Here is a 23,125-nt window from a genome sequence, read left to right on the forward strand (position 1 = left end):
CAGGCCACATCCCCACCATAAAACAACCCTGTGACCCAAAATCAACCAAGGAAGTCACTTGAACCCAGGTCTGTCCATGCAAATCCAGGACCTGCAATAAAAGGGCTACACTTCAGCCTTTTCAGCAGCTTGATCCAGAATTTTGGTAGGGCACATCCAGCAAAGCATCAGTGGGGACCTCCAAGTCGGGAGCATCCAGGATCAATGGTTCACTTTGTCTGTAAGAGGAGGGAACTTCTAAAATGCAGGCCTTTAGATCCGCGTATGCCTGGGGCATCGTCCCCAGGTTGACCCAACGGTCGTGAGAAGGGTTGTAGCAGTGAATGAGATGCGTATCTCGGTAGGTGTTGTGGCTATACCCTCCTAGGACGTACAGTTCCCCGTTCAGCACGGCAGAGGCAGCGATGACATGAGCTTGGGGAAGAGGACGCAACCTGACCCACACATCCTGATCTGGACTGTACACCTCGCAGGCCAGTTGGTCAGCGTAGCCCCCGTGCCCGTCCCGCCATCGTAGACCACCAGCCACATAGATCCGCCCATCCAGCACCTCCATGATGTGCCCGGCTCGCTCTTCCTGCATGGGAGTCAGAAGGAGAGGTGGGCCATCTGGGCAATACCGAATCAGAGAGGATTGGCAGCGGCACGAGCCATCGCTGCCTCCCGTGATGTAGATCCATCCGTCCAGGACACAAGCTGCATGGCCACAGACTGGGGTGGGCAAGGGTGCGCAAAGCCTGAAATAAAATAAGGGCGGGAATAAATAAAGGAAAATTAAAGGTAAAGTAAAGGTTTCTCTTTCAAGTTGTGTCCAACTGAAAGATGTGGTGCTCATCTCCATTTCTTAGCTGAGGGAGCCTGCATTGTCCGAAGACATTTTCTATGGTAATTTGGCCAGTGTGGCTATATGCCAAAGGCACAGAGAACACTGTTACCTTCTTACCAAAGTGGTACCTATTAATCTATTTACTTTTGCATGCTTTTGAACTGCTAGGTGGGTAGGAGCTGAGCGAGCAACAGGAACTCATCCTGTTATATAACGCTCAGGTCTCAAACCCAAGCTGTCAGCTTTCCAGCATCTTTAATGGCTGAGCCATTGTGTCCCTCTAAAGAAAATGTAAGGACATGAAAATAACTGCTTTGCTGGAGCATAGAGTGTGGTGTTTAGCTAGCCTGTCAAAACCCAATAAATTATTTATGAAAAACAGATATTTAGGTTCTCTTCTGAAATCATGCCCCTTCAGATTTATAGGGAGTCCTTGGCTTAAAACAATCAACCCCAAAATTTCCATTGCTAAGCGAGGCAGTTCTTAAGTGAGCTTTGCCCAATTTTACAACCTTTCTTGCCACAGTTGTTAATGAATTACTGCAGTTGTTAAATTAGTAACACAGGTGTAAAGTGAATCTGGATTCCCCCATTGATTTCACTTGTCAACCATCATAAACATGAGCCAATTGCCAAGCATCCAAATTTTGGTCATGTGACCACGGAGATGCTGCAATCATCGTAAGCGTGAAAAAGAATCATAAGTCACTTTTTTTCGGTCCTGTTGTACTTTCAAATGTGTAGGAGATAACAAGGCAAAGCCTGAGGGAGGAGGAGTCAAATGCATTATAAGTCAGGAATCTCTTCGTGCCCACAAGAAACCTAAGTCCAGCCCACCGTGAATTCCTTATCTATCACCAAATTGCTTTAACTGTTAGTAGTTGGGATTCTTGTAGGGAGCTCAAGCTTACTTAATCTTTATATCTATTTGAACTGCCTGGGTCTCCTGAATTCTCTGGCCCTTGACAGAATGGTTACTAATGAAAGGTTGTAAGTTGAGGACTACCTGTATCCTTTGCAATGCATGGTCTCCAGACCTGGACCTAGCATCTCTGCTGAAGTCACCATGAGCTCCTACCTCCATGTGTTGCTCTGAGGTTCATAGCACTCTACAGAATCCAGGCAATAGACCTCATTGGAGCTCCCCCCAAAAGCGTAGAAGAAACCACACAGGAAAACTGCAGGAAAATAGCTCCGGCAATTGGTCATGTCAGCTAGTCGCTCCCAACTCCCGCAAAGAGGATCAAACCTGTAAAAGGAGGAATAAGGATTCTCTGTGGAAACAAAGCCACAATGTAAAAAGAGATGTTGAGACTCTAGAAAGAATGCAGAGAAGATCAACAAAGATGATTAGGGGACTGGAGGCTAAAAAGATATGAAGAACAGTTGCTGGAATTGTGTATGTCTACTTTAATGAAAAGAAGAACTAGGGGTGACATCAAAGCAGTTTTCCAATATCTGCCCAAAGAAGAGAAGGAGGTCAACCTATTTTCCAAAGTGCCTGAAGGAGGACAAGTAGCAATGGATGGATGAAAACTAGTCAAGGAGAGAACCAACATATAACCAAGGAGAAAGTTAGAACAATTAATCAGTGGAACAACTTAACTCCAGAAGTTGTGAATGCTCCAACACTGGAAGTTTTTAAGAGATTGGACAGCTATTTGTCTGAAATAGTATAGAGTTTCCTTCTTGAGCAGCAGGTTGGACTAGAAGATCTCCAAGGTTCCTTCCAACTCTTTTATTCTCTTATTCTGTTAACTCTGTCTCCCACTTGGTTATAAATGGACCACTGGTCCTTATTCCTGGGCAGTCCGTGTGCCAAATATGTTCCTCCTGGTTAAGAAAGTCTAACTACAGACATTCTGTATTTCTCAGCTGCAGAGTCTATATGTAGAAAGTTGGCTAATTAGTGTTTGCAAGAGGACTTAGAAGCTACAATCCCTCCTGGACCTTCTTAAAACCTTCTGGGATTTATCAGGCTATGCTTTTATTTCTACAACATATTCAGCTGGATAATATAAAGGAGAGATGTGTTATGGAAACACAAAAAGGCAGTTGTTTCAAAGATGTGGTTACACAATCCAAAGTAGCATTGGATAGATACTTGATGGGACAGTTATTTAACCAAATCAGGCCATGTAGAACAAAATCAGACCAGTGGGTTAGTTGTCTTTTCTGCCCTTGAGACACATGGGCAGAATCCTAAAAAGCAACTCCTGAAGCACTCTATTTCTGTGGGGTGTCAGGAATAAGTTGCTTCCCTGCCCATTCTGTTCTAGGTTTTTGGAGCACTGCAGATTTTACTCTATTTTTTTCTGAACTGTGGGAGGGAATCAAAAGTTGGAAGATGGCCAAGTTCCTAATTATAACGATCCCAACTTCTCATATAACATGGATAGATGGATGGATGGATGGATATAAATTGTTGCTAGTTCACCCAAAGGTGCTTTTTCAAAAGGCAATTGGACTTTGTTTTTCTTTGAAGACATTTTGCTTCTCATCCAAGATGTTTCTTCAGTTCTAGAAGAAGCTTCTTGGATCAGAAGCAAAACATCTTCAAGGAAAAAGATGATAGATAGATAGAATTCTTTATTGGCCAAGTGTGATTGGACACCCAAGGAATTTGTCTTAATGCATATAAAAGAAGTGTACATAAAAGGAAACACACATTCATCAAGATTCAAGAATCATAAGGTACATTACTCATAGGGTACAATAAGAAATCAAATCATACTAGGAAACAGTCAATAAAATTGTTAGGATACAAGCAACAAGGTTACAAAGTCCAGTTCCCTTTTGTAAAAGCACCTTTGGAGTAACCGTGATCTGCAAGACTGGGAATCTCCATAGACATTTTGCTAGTTCACTGACTTCATCACGAATCTTGGGGACACAGTGGCCTATGATGAGTCCCCAACCAGTATTCCCAATCTCTGGAGAACCATATAAAAACTTTTTCAGCAGCTCTCAGCTCTAGTTATAGATACCTTCATCAGGAATGCTGTTTGTTTCTAGCATTCATTTATTTCCTTCCCTCATACTCACAACCATCAGATGTTTCATTGCACCTTAAACATGACATCTTCCCACTCTTACTCAAAAGTATCTTCGCCAAATGGGACCGCATCTGTTCTCTCCCTCCTTCCCAATTCTCATCTTCAAGCAGCAGGTCTTCCAACTCACCTGAACACTGAACACATGGTATCCCTGACGCCATAATAATGCTTTCCCCCAAAGAGGTACATCTTATTGTCCTTGACCACTACAGCATGCCGGAATCGTGGTTTCTCTGGGAGGTACCCAAGACGACGCCACTCTACTTGTTTGACCAAGCCGATGCCGTTGAGGAAGCGGTGGGTGAACCAAAAATCCTGGCATGGGCTGCGAGTAGCCATATTTTTTGTCAAAGTATCTCCTCCGCTAATCACAATGACCTTCTCTGGATATCTCACCCGGCAAGGAAGTTGCTCCATCTTAGAAGGGCCTGGTGGAATGCTAGCTAAGGATTGAACCATGAGGTTGTAGAGGCGACCAGGATCAGCCATCATCTCTTCTTTCCTCACCTGTTTGAGCTCTCGGGTGGACATCAGTGGGAATCTGATGCAGTGCAACATTTTTTCGGCACAATTCTTCCGCCCAGTCCAGTCAGCAGTCAACCAACGGACGGCTCCTTCAAAAGCTTCTAGTTCATTGAGGATGTAGAGTGAATCAGAACTGAGGAAGTCCACCAGCTGGTTTATGGGAAGATCTAGGAACTTTGGTGTTTTCATGACATGAGCAAAGGTGTTTAATATAAATTTCTCTGCAGTGTTTTCAAGATCGTGTAGGCCATAAGCATGGGCAAAAGACAGAACATCCAAACAGGTTTCTGGAGTGAGCTTGTAGCGGAACAGATCCAGACAGAGGTCCAAGATGCCGGAGACCTGATACTGAAGAGCAGCTTGTGCAGCTTCAAATATATAATCCCACCCGCCTTTCAGCACTCCTGAGTAAGCAAATGAGGTGATCAGCCCCAGGTCAGCTGCAGTGAATTGGGTGCAAAGAGGAACGTTGGCCTGTTGAGTTTCCTTCATGCCGCTGGTAAACATACCATGGAAGAATTCACAGCCACAAGCCAAGGCCAAGCGGTGAACTGAAAGTAGAGAAGATGAGATCAGAAATTAAGAGACTATCTTGGCCACAGATCAGAATGCCCTAACTCCGAGACAACTCCTACCCCAAAATCTAGAGTTTTCCAATTCTTCCCAACCCACTGATGCATTGCATTCTTAATTTTTGCTTCCCTATCAACTCTACCTTATTCACCTCAGAATAACAGAGTTGGAAGGGACCTTGGAGGTCTTCTAGTCCAATCCCCTGCTCAAGCAGGAAACCCTATACCATTTCAGACAAATTATTGTCCAATTTCTTCTTAAAACCCTCCAGTGTTGAAGCACCCACAACTTCTGGAGGCAAGTAATTCCACTGATTGATTCCATTGATCTAACTGTCAGGAAATTTCTCCTTAATTCTATTTGTTTTTCTCCTTGATTAGTTCTCATCCATTGCTTCTTATTCTGCCTTCAGGTGCTTTAGAAGATTGGTTGATTGGGGGCCTCCTTCTTTATGGCAGCCCCTTAGATATTGGAACACTACTATTGTTGCCTCTAGTCCTTTTCATTAAACTAAGACATACCCAATACCTCGAAATGTATCTCCTTCAGCTTTAAGTTCAGTGTCCCAACCAATGCCTTCATTGTACAGCTCTTCTAGCCTCTGTAGCGTCTTCCATTTCTCTTCCACTGGACTCAGTCTGTCCTCATTCTCTGTCCCTATCAACACTGCCTTGCATATTTCAGCCACACGAGGGACACCCAGGGCCTCAGCTGCGTCTAGGATGTCTTCAGCCATGATTGGGGTAGGCTCTAACTCTCCTGTGTAGGCAAAATTCAAAATGGCCTCCCAGCCAGTTGGCGTGGTCACACTGTCCAGATTCATCCCTTCTTGTACCCCGCTCTCTAAACGCTGCAGAAAGACAGAGCTGACTGCAGCCAGAAGGATGCTGTGGGCTTTGTAGTCCTTTTGACCCAAAGTCACGGCCGTATCCACAAGGAGATCCTGTTCCCTCAGCTGGAGAGCTGCAGTGAAAAATCCTTCTGAGTGGCCCTCACTCCGCAGTTCCAACTGTTGTTCTGTTGGAGTTTCCATCACCTCTGGGAGTTTGTCCATGCTGGTCATCCTCTTCTGAAAAGAAGATAGTTGTGAAGGGGGAGGGAAAATCGTAACTCACAGCTGCATGATCCTTGTATTAATATTACATAACCAATCTAACCAAAATGATTCTTAGCACTCCTCGTCAGAGAAGCAACATCAAAAATACTACTCTATTCCTTTCTTTTTAATAACATCTCAACTAGTAGATTTGGGAAAACCAGAAACTTTTCATGTTGTCTTCTTTTGGTTAATCCTAAATCATCATCATCATTGTGTCATCAAGTTACAGATCTCCCTCCCACAAACTGTGATTGCTTCTTATGATCCAGTGAAAGCATGGAAAACTAAAAAGGGACTTAAATGTAATTCCGATGTTTAAAGCTTGTATGGTAAAAAGTAAAAAAAAAAAAGATGCATTAGAAAGCTCTGGGGTTCTTTTTTAAGTGTTTTTTTTTTTAAAGTTTAGCACTTGAAAAAAAGGGTGAATAAAAAAGGGGATTTTTTTCTTCTTCAGTAAGGTCAAAGAATTTGAAAGAATACAATTAATCTGTTCATGAAAATGGTGACTGTTCACAAAGATTATTCGGTGCAAATAGAAATACACTATTTCCATAGCAAGAAAGATAAAGCAGAAATGTTTAAATTGATTATTTTATCCAAAGAGAAAAATATATTCCCATTTGGATATTACTTCTGAATTTTGTTCTTGTGATGGGAAAAAAGTGAAAAATTGAGTTTGGTTTTGTTGATCTGAAAGATTTGTCATTATAGAAATGGTTAGTTATATATTATGGTGTAAAAGCAAAAAATTGAGGTTGGAGTGTTTTTATCTTGTACTGTACTAAGAACAATCAGAAGTTAATACCTTTTTTTTCTGGGTTTTTTTTCTGTTCCCCTCTTTTCACACCCTCTTTTCACTGCTTCTTTTCTTTCCCTTAATTTCCTATTTTTTCTTTTTTTTTCTTTTGTATTTTATATAATAAAAAAATTGTAATACGGAAAGCAATAAAGGAGCATGAAAGAATGACTAAATACATACAAGTCCTTGACTTATGACCACAATTGAGCCCAAAGTTTCTGTTGTTAAGAAAGACAGTTGTTAAATGAAAATTTCCTCATTTTATGACCTTTCTTGCCACAGTTGTTAAGTGAACCTGGCTTGCTCATTGATTCAGATTGTCAGAAAGTCACAAAAAGCGACACTACAACTGTCATAAATAAATGCCGGTTGCCAAGCATCTGAATTTTGATCACGTGACCATGGGGATGCTGCGGTGGTTGTAAGTGTGAAAACCAGTCGTAAGTCATATTTTTCATGCCATTGCAATTTAGAATTGTCACTAACTTAAGTCTAGGATTTCCTGTACTGCTCTCAAGTCATTGTAAACCCAGCACACAAAGTAGTTGTGTGTAGGATGAAGATCACACTTTTTTCACTCTTTAGAAAACATTAAATATCATATACTGGCTCCTAGAACTGATTGGTAGTCCTTTAAAAATCTACAGACGCACAATTTGCCAGGATAGTTTGATATGTTCTCTTCAATACCCCGTTCTCTCCCCCCACCCAAAAAAACAACAATGACTACATAACCAATGCATAATGGAATAATGGAAATGAATATGGCTGTGTGTGTTTGAACTGGAAAACGATATGTTGTGCTTGCGGTTTTGTGACCTGAATCAGACACTCCCTTATTAAACAATTGGAAATTAGGAGTTCCCTCCTAATTTCTGGCAATAATTGTTTTCTCGGTGTTTCCTCCCAGTTCATGAATACAATTCCATTTTGTTCTGAATGAGGGATCAGATCCACGCAAAGCGTTCAGCCCTGTTTTGTTTTGTAAGTCACCGTTGACTTTGCATAGCACGCTCTGCCATAAGCTATTGACAAACCACAGTGGTTGGGATTCATGCAACGTCTTGAGCCCAAAACGGTCATGACTCACGCTATGTCTCAGCCTTAGTGTGATGTCTGATCTCAAGTAGTCTACGAACGAGCCTTGTCTCTTGTTTGGGATGTTCCTTTATGTTCACAAGGCTTATCATTTTTCCATCGGTTCTTAGAGAACAATCACGTCTGAGCTGTAATGATGATCATGTCTGTCTGATGCATGAAGTAAGGAACAGGATGGACATGCAAATCCCACAGAAGAGTCTTGCCAAATGCATGCATATCGCACGACCCTTAAGCCCTTCATCCTCAACCCTCCCACGTTGATAGAGCTGATTCAAAACTCCCTGGGGAGGATTCCTTAGCTCAAATCTCTCACCTGTGTCTGCCGAGACAGAGGGGGTCCTTCTTGGACCTTCGTGGTATCCGTAGCTATGGCATGACCTCTCTGGTATGCTGACCATCGGCTTTGATGCTAACTTGCAAAGTTAATTATAGCCAGGCGCAAGATATTAAAAGGGGAGAAGATGGGCAGACAAGACTGGCTGGTTATGTTTAGCTTTGATTTCCAGCCCATGCATTAACTTAGCAAATGAAATACGATATTGTCATATGCCACAGAAGGAAATAAAGCCGTTTCCTAACTGTCCAATCACAGGTACTAATTGGGTTTCATTGTTACTGGACTGCCTTATTATGCTGAAAAAGCAAAATAAATCCTTGTTCATTTAACGTTAGCCCAGACAAATTCTTTTCCTGACATACAGGTAGTCCTCGACTTACAACAGTTCATTGTGAGGGACTGTTTGAAGTTGCCACGACACTAAAAAAAAATGACTTGTGACCATTTTTCACACTTATGACCTTGGCAATGTGATTTAAATCCGGGGGCTTGACAATTGGTTCATATTTATGACGGTTGAGATGTCCCACGGTCATGCAATCCCCTTTAGTGACCATTGGACGAGCAAAGTCATGGGGAAGCCAGATTCACTTAACGACGGTGTTACCAATTTAACAAGTGCATTGATTCACTTAAGAAATGTGGCAGGAAAAGTCGTAAAATGGGGCAAAACTCAATTTCTCACTTAGCAACATAAATTTTTGGGCTCATTTGCGGTCATAAGTCCAAGACTGCCTGTACTGATTTTGCTCTCCCTGTCTTTTTTTTAAAAACCAGTGATGTCTTTCTCTGTGTGCATATTGCGTATTTATCTGAATACACAAAGACAAGAGAGAAACACACAAACTACAGAGAGAGAGAGGGAGGGAGGGAGAGACAGAGAGGGGGAGGGAGGGAGAAAGAGAGAGAGGGAAGGAGAGACAGAGAGAGAGACAGAGGGAGGGGGAGGGAGGGAGAGGGCGAGAGAGAGGCAGAGAGAGACAGAGAGAGACAGACAGAGAGGGGGAGGGAGGGAGAAAGAGAGAGAGGGAGGGAGAGACAGAGAGAGAGACAGAGGGAGGGGAGGGAGGAAGAGGGGCGAGAGAGAGGCAGAGAGAGACAGAGAGAGACAGACAGAGAGGGGGAGGGAGGGAGAAAGAGAGAGAGGGAGGGAGAGACAGAGAGAGAGACAGAGGGAGGGGGAGGGAGGGAGAGGGCGAGAGAGAGGCAGAGAGAGACAGAGAGAGACAGACAGAGAGGGGGGGAGGGAGGGAAAGAGAGAGAGGGAGGGAGAGAGAGAGAGAGACAGAGGGAGGGGGAGGGAGGGAGAGGGCGAGAGAGAGGCAGAGAGAGACAGAGAGAGACAGACAGAGAGAGGGGGAGGGAGGGGAGAGAGAGAGTTGGGTAGAAACTCTAAACCCCAGGGAGAGTTTAACCTGCACTTGATGCTCTTTGGGAAAAAGTCAGAATAATTCCTACGTAGGTGGGTGGGGAGAGAATTTTTTTTTATATATTTATGAAATCTATCTTGACTTGCCAGATGACCTGAATCCATTAATTACGTCTGAGACATCAGGGGTTAAGTAATAAAAATACCAGAAAGTCCAGATGGTTGTAATTCAGTATGCGGAAGGGTGATAGGGCAAAGAGTTGAGCCAGACTGAAGTCGTGTAAGTTCTTCTTTTAGAAGCTCCTCAGCTCTTTCTCCTTTCGTAGGTATCCATCCAGGCTCTTATATCTGAATCTTCCTTTTTTTTTTTTCACTTATTGGTCCCACTTTCTCTTGCTTGTGGATAGGGGTCTTCTTGCAAGGAGGAAGAGAATCGTGTCTGGCTTGAGTGATCCCTCCCTTGGACCACAGAGGTCATAACTGATCAGCCAAAGCCTTCTCCAGTTGGGTTTCTACTCCGTCTGCAAACTTTCTGTCTAGGAGTGTTTTCCAACCTGGGCAACTCTAAGATGAATGGACTTCAACTCCCAGAATTCTCCAGTCAACCTGAGTTGAAGGCCATCCATTTTAGAGTTTGCCAAGGTTTGGGAAGCAATGTTGTAGATCAGGGGTCTTCAAACTTGACAGCTTTAAGACTTGTGGACTTCAACTCCCAAAATTCCTCCTCCAGTCATGTTAGTTCAGGAATTCTGGGAGTTGAAGTCCACATGTCTTAAACTTGCCAAGTTTGAAGACCCTCGTTGTAGACCAATGCTTGGCATCACAATCTGCCTCCAGGTTCTTCTGATAGTGTTATTATTTCATCAGTCCCATCCATTTTTTAAAAAAAATAGCTCAACACCTGCTCCTATCACGACCACAATAGGTGATCTGATTACTGATCATAACTAGCAGTCAAACTTTGCTTGGTCCAAGACCAATTGGATAATTCTTTTTGCAGTTCATAGACGTTCTTAGTAACCATCTCCAGATCTTTATTTCAAAAATCTCTCTCTTGCTCCCCATTTCAAAGTCCATCTTTCCACTTTCAATTGGGGGGGAAACCATTTATTTAACAAATTTTATCTCTGCAGTCTTAGAAATCATTCATGATTCTATCTTAATTTTCATTCTTGCCTAGGGCTTTTCTCTTCTTTGCTTATCTAGTCACTGTCTTCCTTCCTTCCTCTCTCTCTCTCTTTCTCTCTCTCTCTCTTTCTTTCTATTCCTCCTTTCCTTCCTTCCTTTCCTTCCTTTCTGTCTTTCCCTGTTTTTCTCTTTTTCTTTCTTTCTCTTCCTTTCTTCCTCCTTTCTCCCTCTCCCCTCCCTTCTTTCATCTTTCTGTCTCTCACAGAACTTGATTGTTAATGTTATTTGTCTTCATAAATGTCAACATTAATCCACAGTTTTCATTTTCTATTTTTACTTTCATAATGGGTTCCCAGTGGCATAACTACCGCTGCTTGAAAGGCAGACCATGCAACTTTCCAGCAAAGTTTTCTTTCCATTAAATAGCTAATTTTCTTTACCACAAGAAGCAATTTCTGTTTAATGCGTATCAACATGCAACTGTTTTTGCCATTTTTAAAAAGTACAGGTAGTTCTCGACTTACAACCACAATCGTGCCCTAAATTTTGATTGCTAAGTGAGACATTGGTTAAGTGAGTTTTGCCTCATTTTATGATACCTCTTGCCATTGTTGTTAAATGAATCACTGCTGTTGTTAAAGTTAATTACACAGTCGTTAAGTGGATCTGGCTTCCCCATTGACTTTGCTTGTCAGAAGGTCCCAAAGGGGGATTATGTGACCTTGGGACATAGCAGCCATCATAAATATGAGTCAGTTGCCAAGCCTCTGAATTTTGATCATGATCATGGGAATGCTTCAAAGGTCGTAAGTGTGAGTCTCATTTTTCAGTGCTGCTGTAACTTTGAACAGTCACTAAATGAACTGTTGTAAGATGAGGATTACCTGTACTTAAATCCTTTCTGTCTAGAATTTAAAAAGTTTTAAATCCCTGTTTACTATTTGTTGACATTTTTCCAGAGGCAAACTTTGTATTTTCTCATGTTCTATCTTCTTCTGTTCCACTACAAGCTTCTGTCATTAATAGAAACAATTCATTCTTCTCTTCTGCACAAGTTATTTGGGTAATGTCCAAACAATTATCTTTGACAATCTTTCCACCAGCCAAAATATTAATCCAATTTAGTTCACATTAGTTCTCTAAAAATAACAAGCCCATTTCAACAATCAGTTGCAGATTAAATTTCATGCCAAGCTTCTAGACGAGTGACGCCCATGTTATGAACTTAACAACTGCACTTAACGACAGTGGTAAGAAAGGTCATAAAATGGGGCAAAGCTCATTTAACAACTGCCTCGCTTAGCAACAGGATGTTGTGGCCCATCAGTGGACAGTGGAGCTGGCAGCAGGTTCGGACAGTGAGGAGGTTGGGGAGGAACATGGGCCAGTCCTGGAGTCTAGGGAAGGCTCTGACCAGGGATCTGCATTGGAAGCAGAGATGGGGCCAGGGCCATTTGACAGTTCAAATGGCCCTTCAGAGTCGGACATCAGTGAAGCAGAAGAGCAGCTGGATCCTGTTTCCAGTGTGCACATGTGCAGAGCTGCCAGATGAAGGGAACAGCTAAGGAACAAGCGTTGACTTGGAAGTAAAGCCACAGGTAGATGGTGAATGGCGCCTCCACGGGGAATAAAAGAGGAGCAAAAGGGGAATGGGGTTTTGCAGAAGACAATTAATTCATTTCTGCATTCTTGCCAAATATTGTGGCGTCTCAAAGATATCGTCCTGGCCGCTCTCCAAGCCTGATGAAATGTGTGATTGTGAACTATCTTGAAAGACTGTTGGCCGGGACTTTGCTGGGGAGGAATTCACTGTAAATTAAATAAAAGGGGTTTATTTATTGGGACGAGGACTTGGCTTTGTGCTGTTGGGGAAGCCTAGGTCAGAACATAGGAATACTCAATTGCGGTCATTTAGGTCAAGAATTTCTTGCCACCATTGTTAAATAAATTGCTGCAGTTGTGAAGCTAGTAACGTAGTTGATCAGCGAATCTGGCTTCCCCCTTGAATTTGCTTGGCACAAGGTCACAAAAAAATGATCACATGACCCTTGGACACTGCAGCTGTCATAAGTACAAGTCAGTTGCCAAAGGTCTGAATTTTGATCATCCGACCACTGGGATGCTGCAAGTGTCATAAGTGGGGGAAATGGTCATGTCATTTTTTACAGTGCCTTTGTATGAACTGTCACTAAATGAACTGTTGTAATTTGGGGATTATCTGTCTTTTGCTCAACCAGGGAAAACAAATCTGATGGAAATGAGGAATTTAGAGACTGGAGGTGAATGAGTTTGATTTTTGGGAAAGGTGTACAATATAAGCCTGGGTGTGCCCTGTCGGAATGGAGTTACACCCCTGAAAATAAAATAAAAAAAGCGATTAACTTTTGAAAGACTCTTTTTAAACTTTTCGGGAAATCCCCTTGATGCCCTAGAAAACATTTGTTCAAACTGGTTTTTCTTTTGGACCGTTTCGATTCTAGGAGCCGAACAAAGAGTGAGAGGTGAAATGAGAGAACGATGGCGTGGAGAACAGAAATTGGGTCAAAGGGACATGGCAGACACCTGGTACAGGTAGTCCTTGACTAACAAACATTCGTCTAGGGACCGTTCGAAGCGACAGCGGCATTGGAAAAAAGGGAACTGGGACCGTTTTCCACACTTATGACCGTTACGTTATCCCTGGGTTCACTCGATCAAAATTCAGATTAGCAGTTTAAAAGTATTGGAGTTGTAAGGGAACTTGGAGGTCATCTAGTCCATCCCCCCACCTCCCCGCTTCCCCATCCTCCCCAGTCTCACAGGGGACTATTTGTGATAAATGGCTATTCGAGTCTCTCCTTAAAAGACTCCAGTGATGGGGCACCCATAACTGGCAACTGGCATGCATTTATGACGGCCACAGTGTCCCTGGGGATAAGGGGTCACCTTTTGTGACGTTCTGCCTAGCGAAGTCAATATGAAAACCATATTTACTTTAACAACCATGTTATGGTTACTGCGGCATTGAAAAAGGAGATTTATGATAGTTTCTCACACTTATGACCGTTATAGGATCCCTGAGGTCATGTGATCAAAACTCATACACTTGGCAACTGTCTCACATTTATGATGGTTGCAACGTCCTGGGAGGCCATGTGATCAACCTTTTGCGAACTTCTGACAATGGGGAAGCCAGATTCACTTAACAATGGTGCCGCTAATTTAATAACTGCAGTGATTCACTTAACAACTCGGGCAGGAAAGGTCCTAAAATGAGGGGGGAAAACTCACTGAACAATTGTCTTGCTTAGCAATATAAATTTTGAGCTCTGTTGCCACCGTAAGTTGAGGACTACCTGCATTTCATTCAAAGATGCCGTATTGCAGATGGACTGTGGAATCCAAATGCAGGACTAATTCCCTGTTTGACTCCTTCCCCTGGCTCAGCCAGGCTCTCTCTTACACATGGCCATGTTTTATGTTACAGCAGTTCATTTAATGACCATTCCAAGTTACAATGGCACTGAAAAAAATGACTTAAGGCCATTTTTCACACTGTTGCAGCATCCCTATGGCCACGTGACTTACATTCAGATGCTTGGCAACTGTTTCCTATTTATGATGGCTGCAATGTCACGGGATCTCCTTTTACCACCTTCTGACATGCAAAGTCCATGGGGAAGCCAGATTCAACTAAACAACCGTGTTACTAAGTTAATAACTGCAGTGATTCACTTTAAGAAATGTGGCAAGAAAAGTCGTAAAATGGGCCACAAAAAAAATGTATCACTTATCAACATAAATTTTGGGCTCAGTTGTGGTCATAGGCTGAGGACAATCTGTAAGTGAGGCTCACTGAACTTTTGTATTAAATATTAATCATGCATTAGTGGGACCCCTTGCAAAAGATATTACAAAAACCCCACCCTGCAAAAGGAAGGGATGTATTCCTATTGACTCATTCCAGAAAGGAACAGCATTTGCAACAGATGATGGAAGCATACATATTCATAGGTAAAGGATCTTGGGTTACTGTAGATCATGGATCTCAGATTACTTCCTCCTCCTGCTTATCTTCAAGACAAGGAAAAGGAATAAAAATAAAGAATAAAACAAGAGGGGAAGCATCTCCCATAAATCAAGAAAAGAAGGCAGTTAAGATATGATGGATGCCAAAAAGAAAGCATCAGCCCTTGGCACTTTCAGGACTAATCTATGGAAATCATTCTAATAAGATAAGACACTGTGCTTTTAAAAAAAATGCTTTTATCTCTTGCAAGATAACAGACTGTGCTTCAAAAGGCTGATATTTCTTAGTCAATTCCATTCATCTAACAAAATAATGGGAGGGACCTTGGAGGTCTTCTAGGTCAGGGGTCACCAACCTTTTGTACCTCAGGGGCCACAAAACTCATAATTTTAAATCCTGTGGACCAAAGACCCTGGGAAAATCCCCCAAAATGTATTCAGGAAAATCCCCCCCATTTTCCTACCAAACAATCATTCTTTATTTGGGATTGCAGTATACCGTCTCCAGCTCTGTTTTCAGGAGGGGAGAGAGAGAGAGAGAGAGAGAGAGAGAGAGAGACTTTTTGCTTCATGCAAGGAAAGCAGCAGAAGCAGCAGAAGTCTTTCTTTCTCGCTCCCAAATTCCACCAGAAATGAGTCTTTGTGGGACTTGTTGAGCTGGCATAGCCTCTTGGATCAGGATGCCTTGCAGGGCTTCAAAGACTTATTTCTGGAGGAGTTGGGGGAGAGAAAGAAAAACTTTTGCTGCTTTCCTTGCATGCAGCCAAAAGTAGAAGAAGAAAGAAGCAGAAAGAAGCAGCCAGGTGGCCAGGCCAGGTGCGTGGGGTGAGTGGAGCAAGTTCCCCTCGCCCTTCCCCACAATCCCCTCACTACCTCGTATTGTTTACAATGCAAGCAACGCAAGCCTTGTGTTCACACAGGCCATGTGGGCAGCGCAGTTTTGTGTTCCCGTGCAGCCTGGTTTAATTGCTTTGTGGGAGTGCTTTGTGGGTGACACTTCGCTGCGGAACACCAAAATTTTCTTGCAGACCACCAGTGGTCCTCGGCCCACTGGTTAGTGACCACTGCTCTAGGCCAACCTCCTGCTCAAGCAGGAAACCCTATACCATTTCAGATAAATGGTTGCCCAATCTCTTCTTTAAAACCTTCAGCGTTGGAGCACCCACAACTTCTAGAGGAAGGTCTTTCCACCAATTAATTTCTGTCATAAATTTCTCCTTGGTTCTCGGTTGCTTCTCTCCTTGATTAGTTTCCACCCATTGCTTCTTGTCCTGCCCTCAGGTGCTTTGGAGAATAGCTTTCTCTTCTTTGGGGCAGCCTCTGAGATATTGAAACACTGCTATCATGTCACCCCTAGTCCTTCATTAGACTAGACATACACAATTCTTGCAACCATTCTTTCTATCTTTTAGTCTCGAGTCCCCTAATCATCTTTGTTGCTCTAAAAACCATTTTTTCCCAGAATATGTTGCTTGGATGGCTTCCTTTGGAAATATGATCCTGTTTACTTCTCTTTTGTTACAGCCATGGGGTTGAAAACTCCATTTGTACAGGCTTTGGGGTTAAAACTTTGAGTCCTTTGATACTTTAGTGCCTTGGTATTAAGAAGGTCAGGAGAAGGAAGGAAGGAAGGAAGGAAGGAAGGAAGGAAGGAAGGAAGGAAGGAAGGAAGGAAGATAGTGAAGAAGCAAAGGTATAAAATAGGTTTGGGTTCTATTATCTAGGAAGGAAGGAAAGAAGGAAGGAAATAAATAAATAAAAAAGATGACAAAAAGCAAAGGTATAAAAGGTTTGGGCTATTGGGAGAAAAAAAGGGAAGAAAGAAAGGAAAGAAAGAAAAAAAGAAAAGAAAGAAAGAAAGAAAGAAAGAAAGAAAGAAAGAAAGAAAGAAAGAAAGAAAGAAAGAAAGAAAGAAAGAAGATGGTGAAGAAGTAAAGGTACAAAAGATTTGGGTTCTTGGAAAGGAAAGAAGGAGGAAAGAAAGAAAGACAGAAAGAAAGAAAAGAATGAAGATGGCGAAGATGGAAAGGTATAAAAGGTTTGGGTTCTTTGTAAGAAAGGAAGAAGTAAAGAAGGAAGGAAGGAAGGAAGGAAGAAGAAAGAAGGGCAGTCCCTAAAACAGCAAAGAAGAGAAAATCCTTAGGCAAGAATGAAAATTAAGATAGAATTATGAAGGATTTCTAAGATTGCAGAGATCAAATTTGTTTAAATAAATGCATGTGCTAAGTTTACAAGAACTCTATCTCCCCACTCAAGAACCAAGAGGCATTTTCCACCCCAAGTCTCTTTGAATGCCCTGCTCTGTAGCTTATGCACTCGTTTGCTCTGGATTAGCAAATTTCAGGAATTTAGAGTTATACTCTTGGATCCCATTCAAATCAGCACCATGGACCAATTCACAGGGTGCTCCCATTTCAAAAACTTCACAGCTCATCAAAGAAGGGAACAGACTCTGAAGATTGTGCAGTTCTGCCTCCTGTTATGGGTGTGCGTCTCATTTATCAACAATGACAGGTTTGAAGAGCTAGGTTAAACCACAGCTTGGAGAATTTCTATGACATAGGTTTATTTACATAAATACACAATAAGGGCATGTGTTGCAGGTGTGACTCTACTCACTAGGGGGACAATTAAGCAATTGAAATTACCACAGGGAGCAAATACATTGCTCCTTCAAACCAAATTCAGCACATCCAATCTTGGTCACCCCTGGTTAGCAATAGCAATAGCATTTAGAATTACCTTCTGCCCCATGGGTGCTTTACAGCACTCTCTGGGCAGTTTACAATGTTTTGCATATCGCCCTCAACAATCTGGCTCCTCATTTTATTGACCTCAGAAGGGCAGAAAGCTGAGTCAATCCTGAGCCCTATCAGGATCAAACTCAAGGCTGTGGGCAGAGTTTGCCTGCAATATTGCATTCTAACCACCAAAGCCACTCAGGGTTAGCAGGAAGAGAGAAAGTTGGATCATATCTACTCTATATGTAATACCTGACAATGGAATGGAATGGAATGGAATGGAATAGCATAGCATAGCATAGCATAGCATAGCATAGCATAGCATAGCATAGCATAGCATAGCATAGCATAGAACTTTTAGCGACAAAAGTTCTGGTCCCAATTGCAGTCATAAGTCGGTTGATTCAGCCTTCCATCCTTCCTTACCTCATTGGTAAAATGAGGACCCAGATCACTGGGGGGCGATATACTGACTTTTGTAAACTGCTTAGAGAAGGCTGTAAAGTACCATGAAGCGGTATATAAGTTTAATTGCTATTACCTGTATCTCCTGCAAGGGCTGGTTTCAAATGCAGAGACCTTTATGACTATGTGATAGAAAAAGAAAGTGGCTAGGGCAACCTTATTTTTTTTTTCTAACCAGATGCAACTGCGGCATTTGGCAAGGTTTGAGCCTCAATCAATTAAAAGGGTTTGTGTGTTTGGTTCCTGCTTCAGCCAGTGCTGGCAAGTTCTTTCAATCTGGGGAGAGTCCCCCTCTTTGGCCCAGTGAGGTGGTGCTTGTTCCTTCACACCACATGACACCTGCCATTTTCTTTCCAGGACCTTGCTGCCTGCTTAATGTTGCAAGAAGACAGCCTCAGTCAGCTCGGGTGGGGCTAGAGTTTCGATGGTTATGGAGTGGCTGGCACGTGGTTCTGAGCTCGCCTGTGTGCAATAGCCAGGAAGGGGAGGAGACATCCAGTCCATGGTGAGGCATTGCTCCATAGGTTTATAAGCTGGAAGGAGGCCCATCAACCAAGAACATGCTTCCATCCCTACCTTAGGATCAGACCGTGCCTATTTGGGAAAGGCCATTTGGGATTGGCGAGACAGTCAAGGTGGTGTCTTCAGAGAAAGCAGAAGAGTGGATTGGAGATGCACTGCTGGTTGACCCGTAATCCAGGTGTTGTTTGAGGCTGTAAAAAAGGGAGAAGGATCTTCAAAGGTAGTTTCTTCCTGACTGTACCTAATGACGTTCTTCTTGCTTTCGATGCTTTTCTTATCACATCTGATGAAGTCCTGCCGGGCAAAGCTCTAATTGTTGTCTCTTTGTAGTAATGAAATGTGTGGTTGTATTTTGTATTTTAAGGGGATGGGTGATCAGCAGCAAAGGAGACTGCTACAGCTTCTCCTAATTCTTCTAACTTCCTCAGCCAAGGAAAGCTTTCCTCTGCTAAGTAATGATCCTGTCCTGAAGCTGTTGGAGATACAGTAACCCTGGTTTAAAATCCTGTTAATCCCAAATTCTGAGACTCTTTGTGTGCTTGAGTGGTCCCTGAATCCCCTCACTTTTTCTTCTGTGACCCCTTCTTTTTTTTTCTTTAGATTTTGTGGGGCTATCCAATCCGCCCTGCAAAACCCTAGTTGATCACCAGATGGCAGCAAAGAGCAATATAAAAAATACTCTACTACCCTCAAGTGCTGAACCTGATATTTACACTCCATGCAGCCTAGCTCCATGTTTTTGCTCTGTAAAATGTGGAGATCATTTCAATCAGCATGATTAGTTTAAGAGTAATTGGGTTAATCAATCATTTCATACTTATTATATGTAGTTCAACGCCTCACATACTAATCTTCATTTCCATGTTTATCTTAATTTTTCATTGTTTATTTTATTGTTCTATTATTTTACTTCTGTTCCAGTTTACCCTCTTTTCTTTTCTTTGTTTTTTATTGTTGTAAACTGTCTAAAATAGCCCCACAGCAAGAAGGTGACAAATAAAATTTAAAAAATAAGTTTATGCTGGGACAAAAAAGCCAAGTGTGGGTACTTACGAACCTATAGAACTCTGGAATCATGGCTTCAAAGGGATAAGTAACTTTCTCATAGTTTTTAAAAATAAGAAAAACTGTTGCTTCTTGGAGAGGAGAAGAGAGTGAACAGGTGGCCAGTTTGTCAGGCTATTGGTGGTTTATCTCAGTTTTTCTCAAACTTGGAAATTCGAAGATGTGTAGATTTCAACTCATGCGGGTTGGGGAATTCTGCAGTTGCAGGACACTCTTTTCAAAATTGCCAACCTGGTTTACCTTTCCCCCCCCCCGCCCCCCGCCCTCCCCCAGAAGTACAATTCTTTATTTTTCTCAGGGCATCAATAGGTATTAAGTCTAGAGAACAAATTGTACTTTTGGCATCAGCTCCAGAAGCTATTAAAAAAAATCTTTGGGCAACCCTGATCCTGATCAATAATACTTCTTGAGACATAAATCATACAGATGCCTATTTAGCAATAGAAAAAAATGATAGCAAATGATGCATTGAAGTGTTATCACCAGCTGCTTCAACTTGTGTTGAAGATTATATAACAAGGAAGTGATTTTGATTCCAGGTCACTTTTGTTACTGCCTTCTCTTTCACAACAGCATTTTTTATCAACATGCCCTGACCTAAAAGCATCAATCACCTTCTTTGTAACTAAGCCTTTCTTAAAATCCTGGAAAGTTGAGAAGGGTTTCCAACTCAGACGTGGCCCTATTGGAGAAACATTTCTCATGCTAGGACATTTCTTCAGCTTTTTTTTCAACAAGGGTTCCCAGATCATCCTTTAATCATTTGTTCCATGCTGAACTTTGAGGTAAAACGTTTCTCAATCACAGGAACTATAAGGATTCTGGGAGTTGAAATCTACACATTGTAAAATTGCTGAAGTTGAGAAACACCATTCTAATGAATTCAGGATGGTTCCTTAAACACGAGACCTTTTTCTGAGGCAGGAGGTGGTGACCAGCTGTACTGTATTACCTGGAACAGGCCACTTTGATGTCATCATAATTTGTTCTAGAGCCATGGAGATTTCAATCAGTAATTTCATGGATAGCTTTGAACCAGGGGTGAGTTTCAAAACATTTAGCAACCAGTTCTCTGCCTGGTTGCTGCGTGGGCGTGGCCATAGTGGGTGTGGCCTAGCTGGTCTCCTGCACCATGGCAGGGGGCTTTTTTTGCCCTCCCCAAGTTCCGGAGGCTTTCTCAAGCCTCCAGGAGGGTGAAAACGGCTTCCCTGGGCTCCAGAGGCCCTCTGGAGGCTGGAAACAGGCCCGTTTCCAGCCTCCCGGAGCCTCCAGGAGGCCTGTTTTTCACCCCCCCTGAGCCTCCGCAAGGGCCTTGTACTTACTTAGGATCCAAAACGGCCATGTTGGGACTCTTGGGAGGGGAGGGGAAGGGCCAGCCAGGGGTGGGATTTGCCAGTTCACTGAACTGTCCATAAAATTAACTATCAATTTGCCCAGACCAGAGAGAGCTGGTATCATCCCACCCCTGCTTTGAACCTGTCCTTATTTATTGGCATAACTTAAGTTTACCTGGCTGATGCTTTGAGTTCCTAAGCAAAGGTGGAAAACGAATGTAATAAGTGGATATGTTTAAATTGGGCTTGGATTTGGGTACTTCTTCAAAGAAATGAGGTTTTTAAGTCACATCTTTGGATCCTTTTCCATTGAAAGACTTTAAAAAGCGGGTGAAATCTGAGTGATTTTAATCTTAGTTTCCACATCACATGAGTTTGTTTAACCAGAACCCAACGGCATTGGCTAGTTTTGTACAATGAAATAACTTATAAACTATGGTGCTGAAAGGCACCCTAGATAGGTTCCATGAAGATACCTACCTTATGGAAAAAGGTTCCTACCCATCTTGATGTTTGGATGGTCCTAACACTGTGGTCCTTTAGAACAGGGGTCTCCAACCTTGGCAACTTTAAGACTTGTGGACTTCAACTCCCAGAGTTGGCTGAGGAACTTTGCGAGCTGAAGTCCACAAGTCTTAAGTTGCCAAGGTTGGAGACCCCTGCTTTAGAAAGCCTTTAATTTGATTATTCTCCCTGGGCACTGAGGCCAGAATGAGTAAAGTTCCCATTGAGAGAAAGTATGAATATGAGACAGGTCACTTCTTATTGATTACTGATTATTATTGACTTTTTGTTGTCTCGGCTTGTTTTCTGTTATAAGCTGCCCAGAGTTCCTTTGCTCATGTTGAGGTGGCCACATAAATTCTCCAAACAATTAAGCATGCTAAGCTAACCTCTGACACTTTGTGATTTCACAGTCTGGAAGAAGATTTAAACACTTAGCGGTACACCTTGTAAAATTTCATTTAATATAATGAATGATAGTTATCTGCATAAAAGTTTGCATTAATAAAACAACACTCCTTAAGGCAGTGTTCTCAACCTTGGCAACTTTAAGATTGTGGACTTCCAGAATTCCCCAGCCAGAAGATATGAGAACTTTGAGTGCCAGAATTCTGGGAGTTGAAATCCACACATCTCAAAATTTCCAAAATTGCTTTAAAGAATAGTCAGACTACTGTCACCTGGTAGAAGCCATGATGGCTTTGAAATGAGGTTGCACAACAATAATAGTGTGACGGTGTTATTGCAGATAATTGTGATTCTGAACATAAAATGGGAATTTCCAAAATTAACTTCAGATCATATTCCTGTTCCCCATCAGGTTTCTTGGGGAATAAATATTTCTTAGCGCATAGATGACACAAATGTCATGTGACATACCCACGTCAGATGTTGTGGAAGAATCAAAGTTTTCCTGATATGGTCTCTGCATCTGTTTCCTGTTCATTTTGAAATATTTCTGTGAAATAAAATCAACAGTGTTTTGTCATATCTTGAGGCTTTGCCTCAGGACAGTCACTAGTGCTCCCTTGACTCAAAAATAACCTTAATTTTTCCAGAATTGCAGGACAAAATCCTAGAAGGGTACCTGGACTAACTGTGATACTTTAATAGTACAAAACCATTAAATTTATAAGAGAACTAGAGAGGGAAATAAGTAGAAAGTTAGTTTGGTGGAGTGGTTAAGGTGCTGGCCTACAAATCAGAAGACTGTGAGTTCTAGGCTTGCCTTAAACATGAAAAGCGGCTGAAAAATGGTATAATTGGATTGAGCAGAGATAGATTGTTGGATAGATAAATGGATTGTAAATAAAAAGGGATAAGCACTAGATAAGTTAATGATTTATATCCGCACAAATTCTATATATTTGTAAATAATGTACAAAATATTAGTATAAGATGAATGTCACAAACTGTTGATGTTATAAGATTTATATTTCTGTTGTTTGTCTTTTTAAAATTATAAAAGATTAATAAAGTTTCTTTAAAAAAAACATGAAAAGCAGCTGGATAAATTTGGGCCAATCACTAGGAGACTGTGAGTTCTAGTCCAGCCTCAGGCATGAAAGCCAGCTGGGTGAGCCAGTCACTGTCTCTCAGCCCAGCCCACCTCACAGGGTTGTTGTTGGAAGAGGAAGGAGTATTAGATATGTTTGCCACCTTGAGTTATTTAT

The 23,125-nt window shown here is 42.1% G+C and overlaps 2 protein-coding genes across 2 annotated transcripts in view; one reads left to right on the plus strand and one right to left on the minus strand.

The window, feature by feature from the left end:
• KLHL33 (kelch like family member 33) lies at positions 1–8,364 on the minus strand. The gene is made up of 5 exons (XM_026687420.2): positions 8,293–8,364; positions 5,509–6,049; positions 4,010–4,958; positions 1,905–2,075; positions 1–737 (listed from the first exon to the last, which is right to left on the minus strand). Exons 2-5 carry the CDS (start codon positions 6,041–6,043, stop codon positions 122–124), a joined length of 2,271 nt encoding a protein of 756 aa, XP_026543205.1. The 5' UTR covers positions 6,044–6,049; positions 8,293–8,364; the 3' UTR covers positions 1–121.
• Positions 8,365–18,555: 10,191 nt separating this feature from the next.
• The window catches only part of LOC113425314 (solute carrier family 12 member 3-like), a 57,786-nt gene continuing 53,216 nt past the window's right edge, over positions 18,556–23,125 (plus strand). Inside the window, exon 1 of the mRNA XM_026687406.2 lies at positions 18,556–18,769. The gene's annotated coding sequence lies outside the window, so the exon portion shown is untranslated. The remainder of the gene's footprint in view (positions 18,770–23,125) is intronic.

This window comes from Notechis scutatus, chromosome Z (genome assembly GCF_049901735.1).
Source record: "Notechis scutatus isolate UNSWTSFEM ecotype Mainland chromosome Z, rNotScu1.2, whole genome shotgun sequence".
NCBI lineage: Eukaryota > Metazoa > Chordata > Lepidosauria > Squamata > Elapidae > Notechis > Notechis scutatus.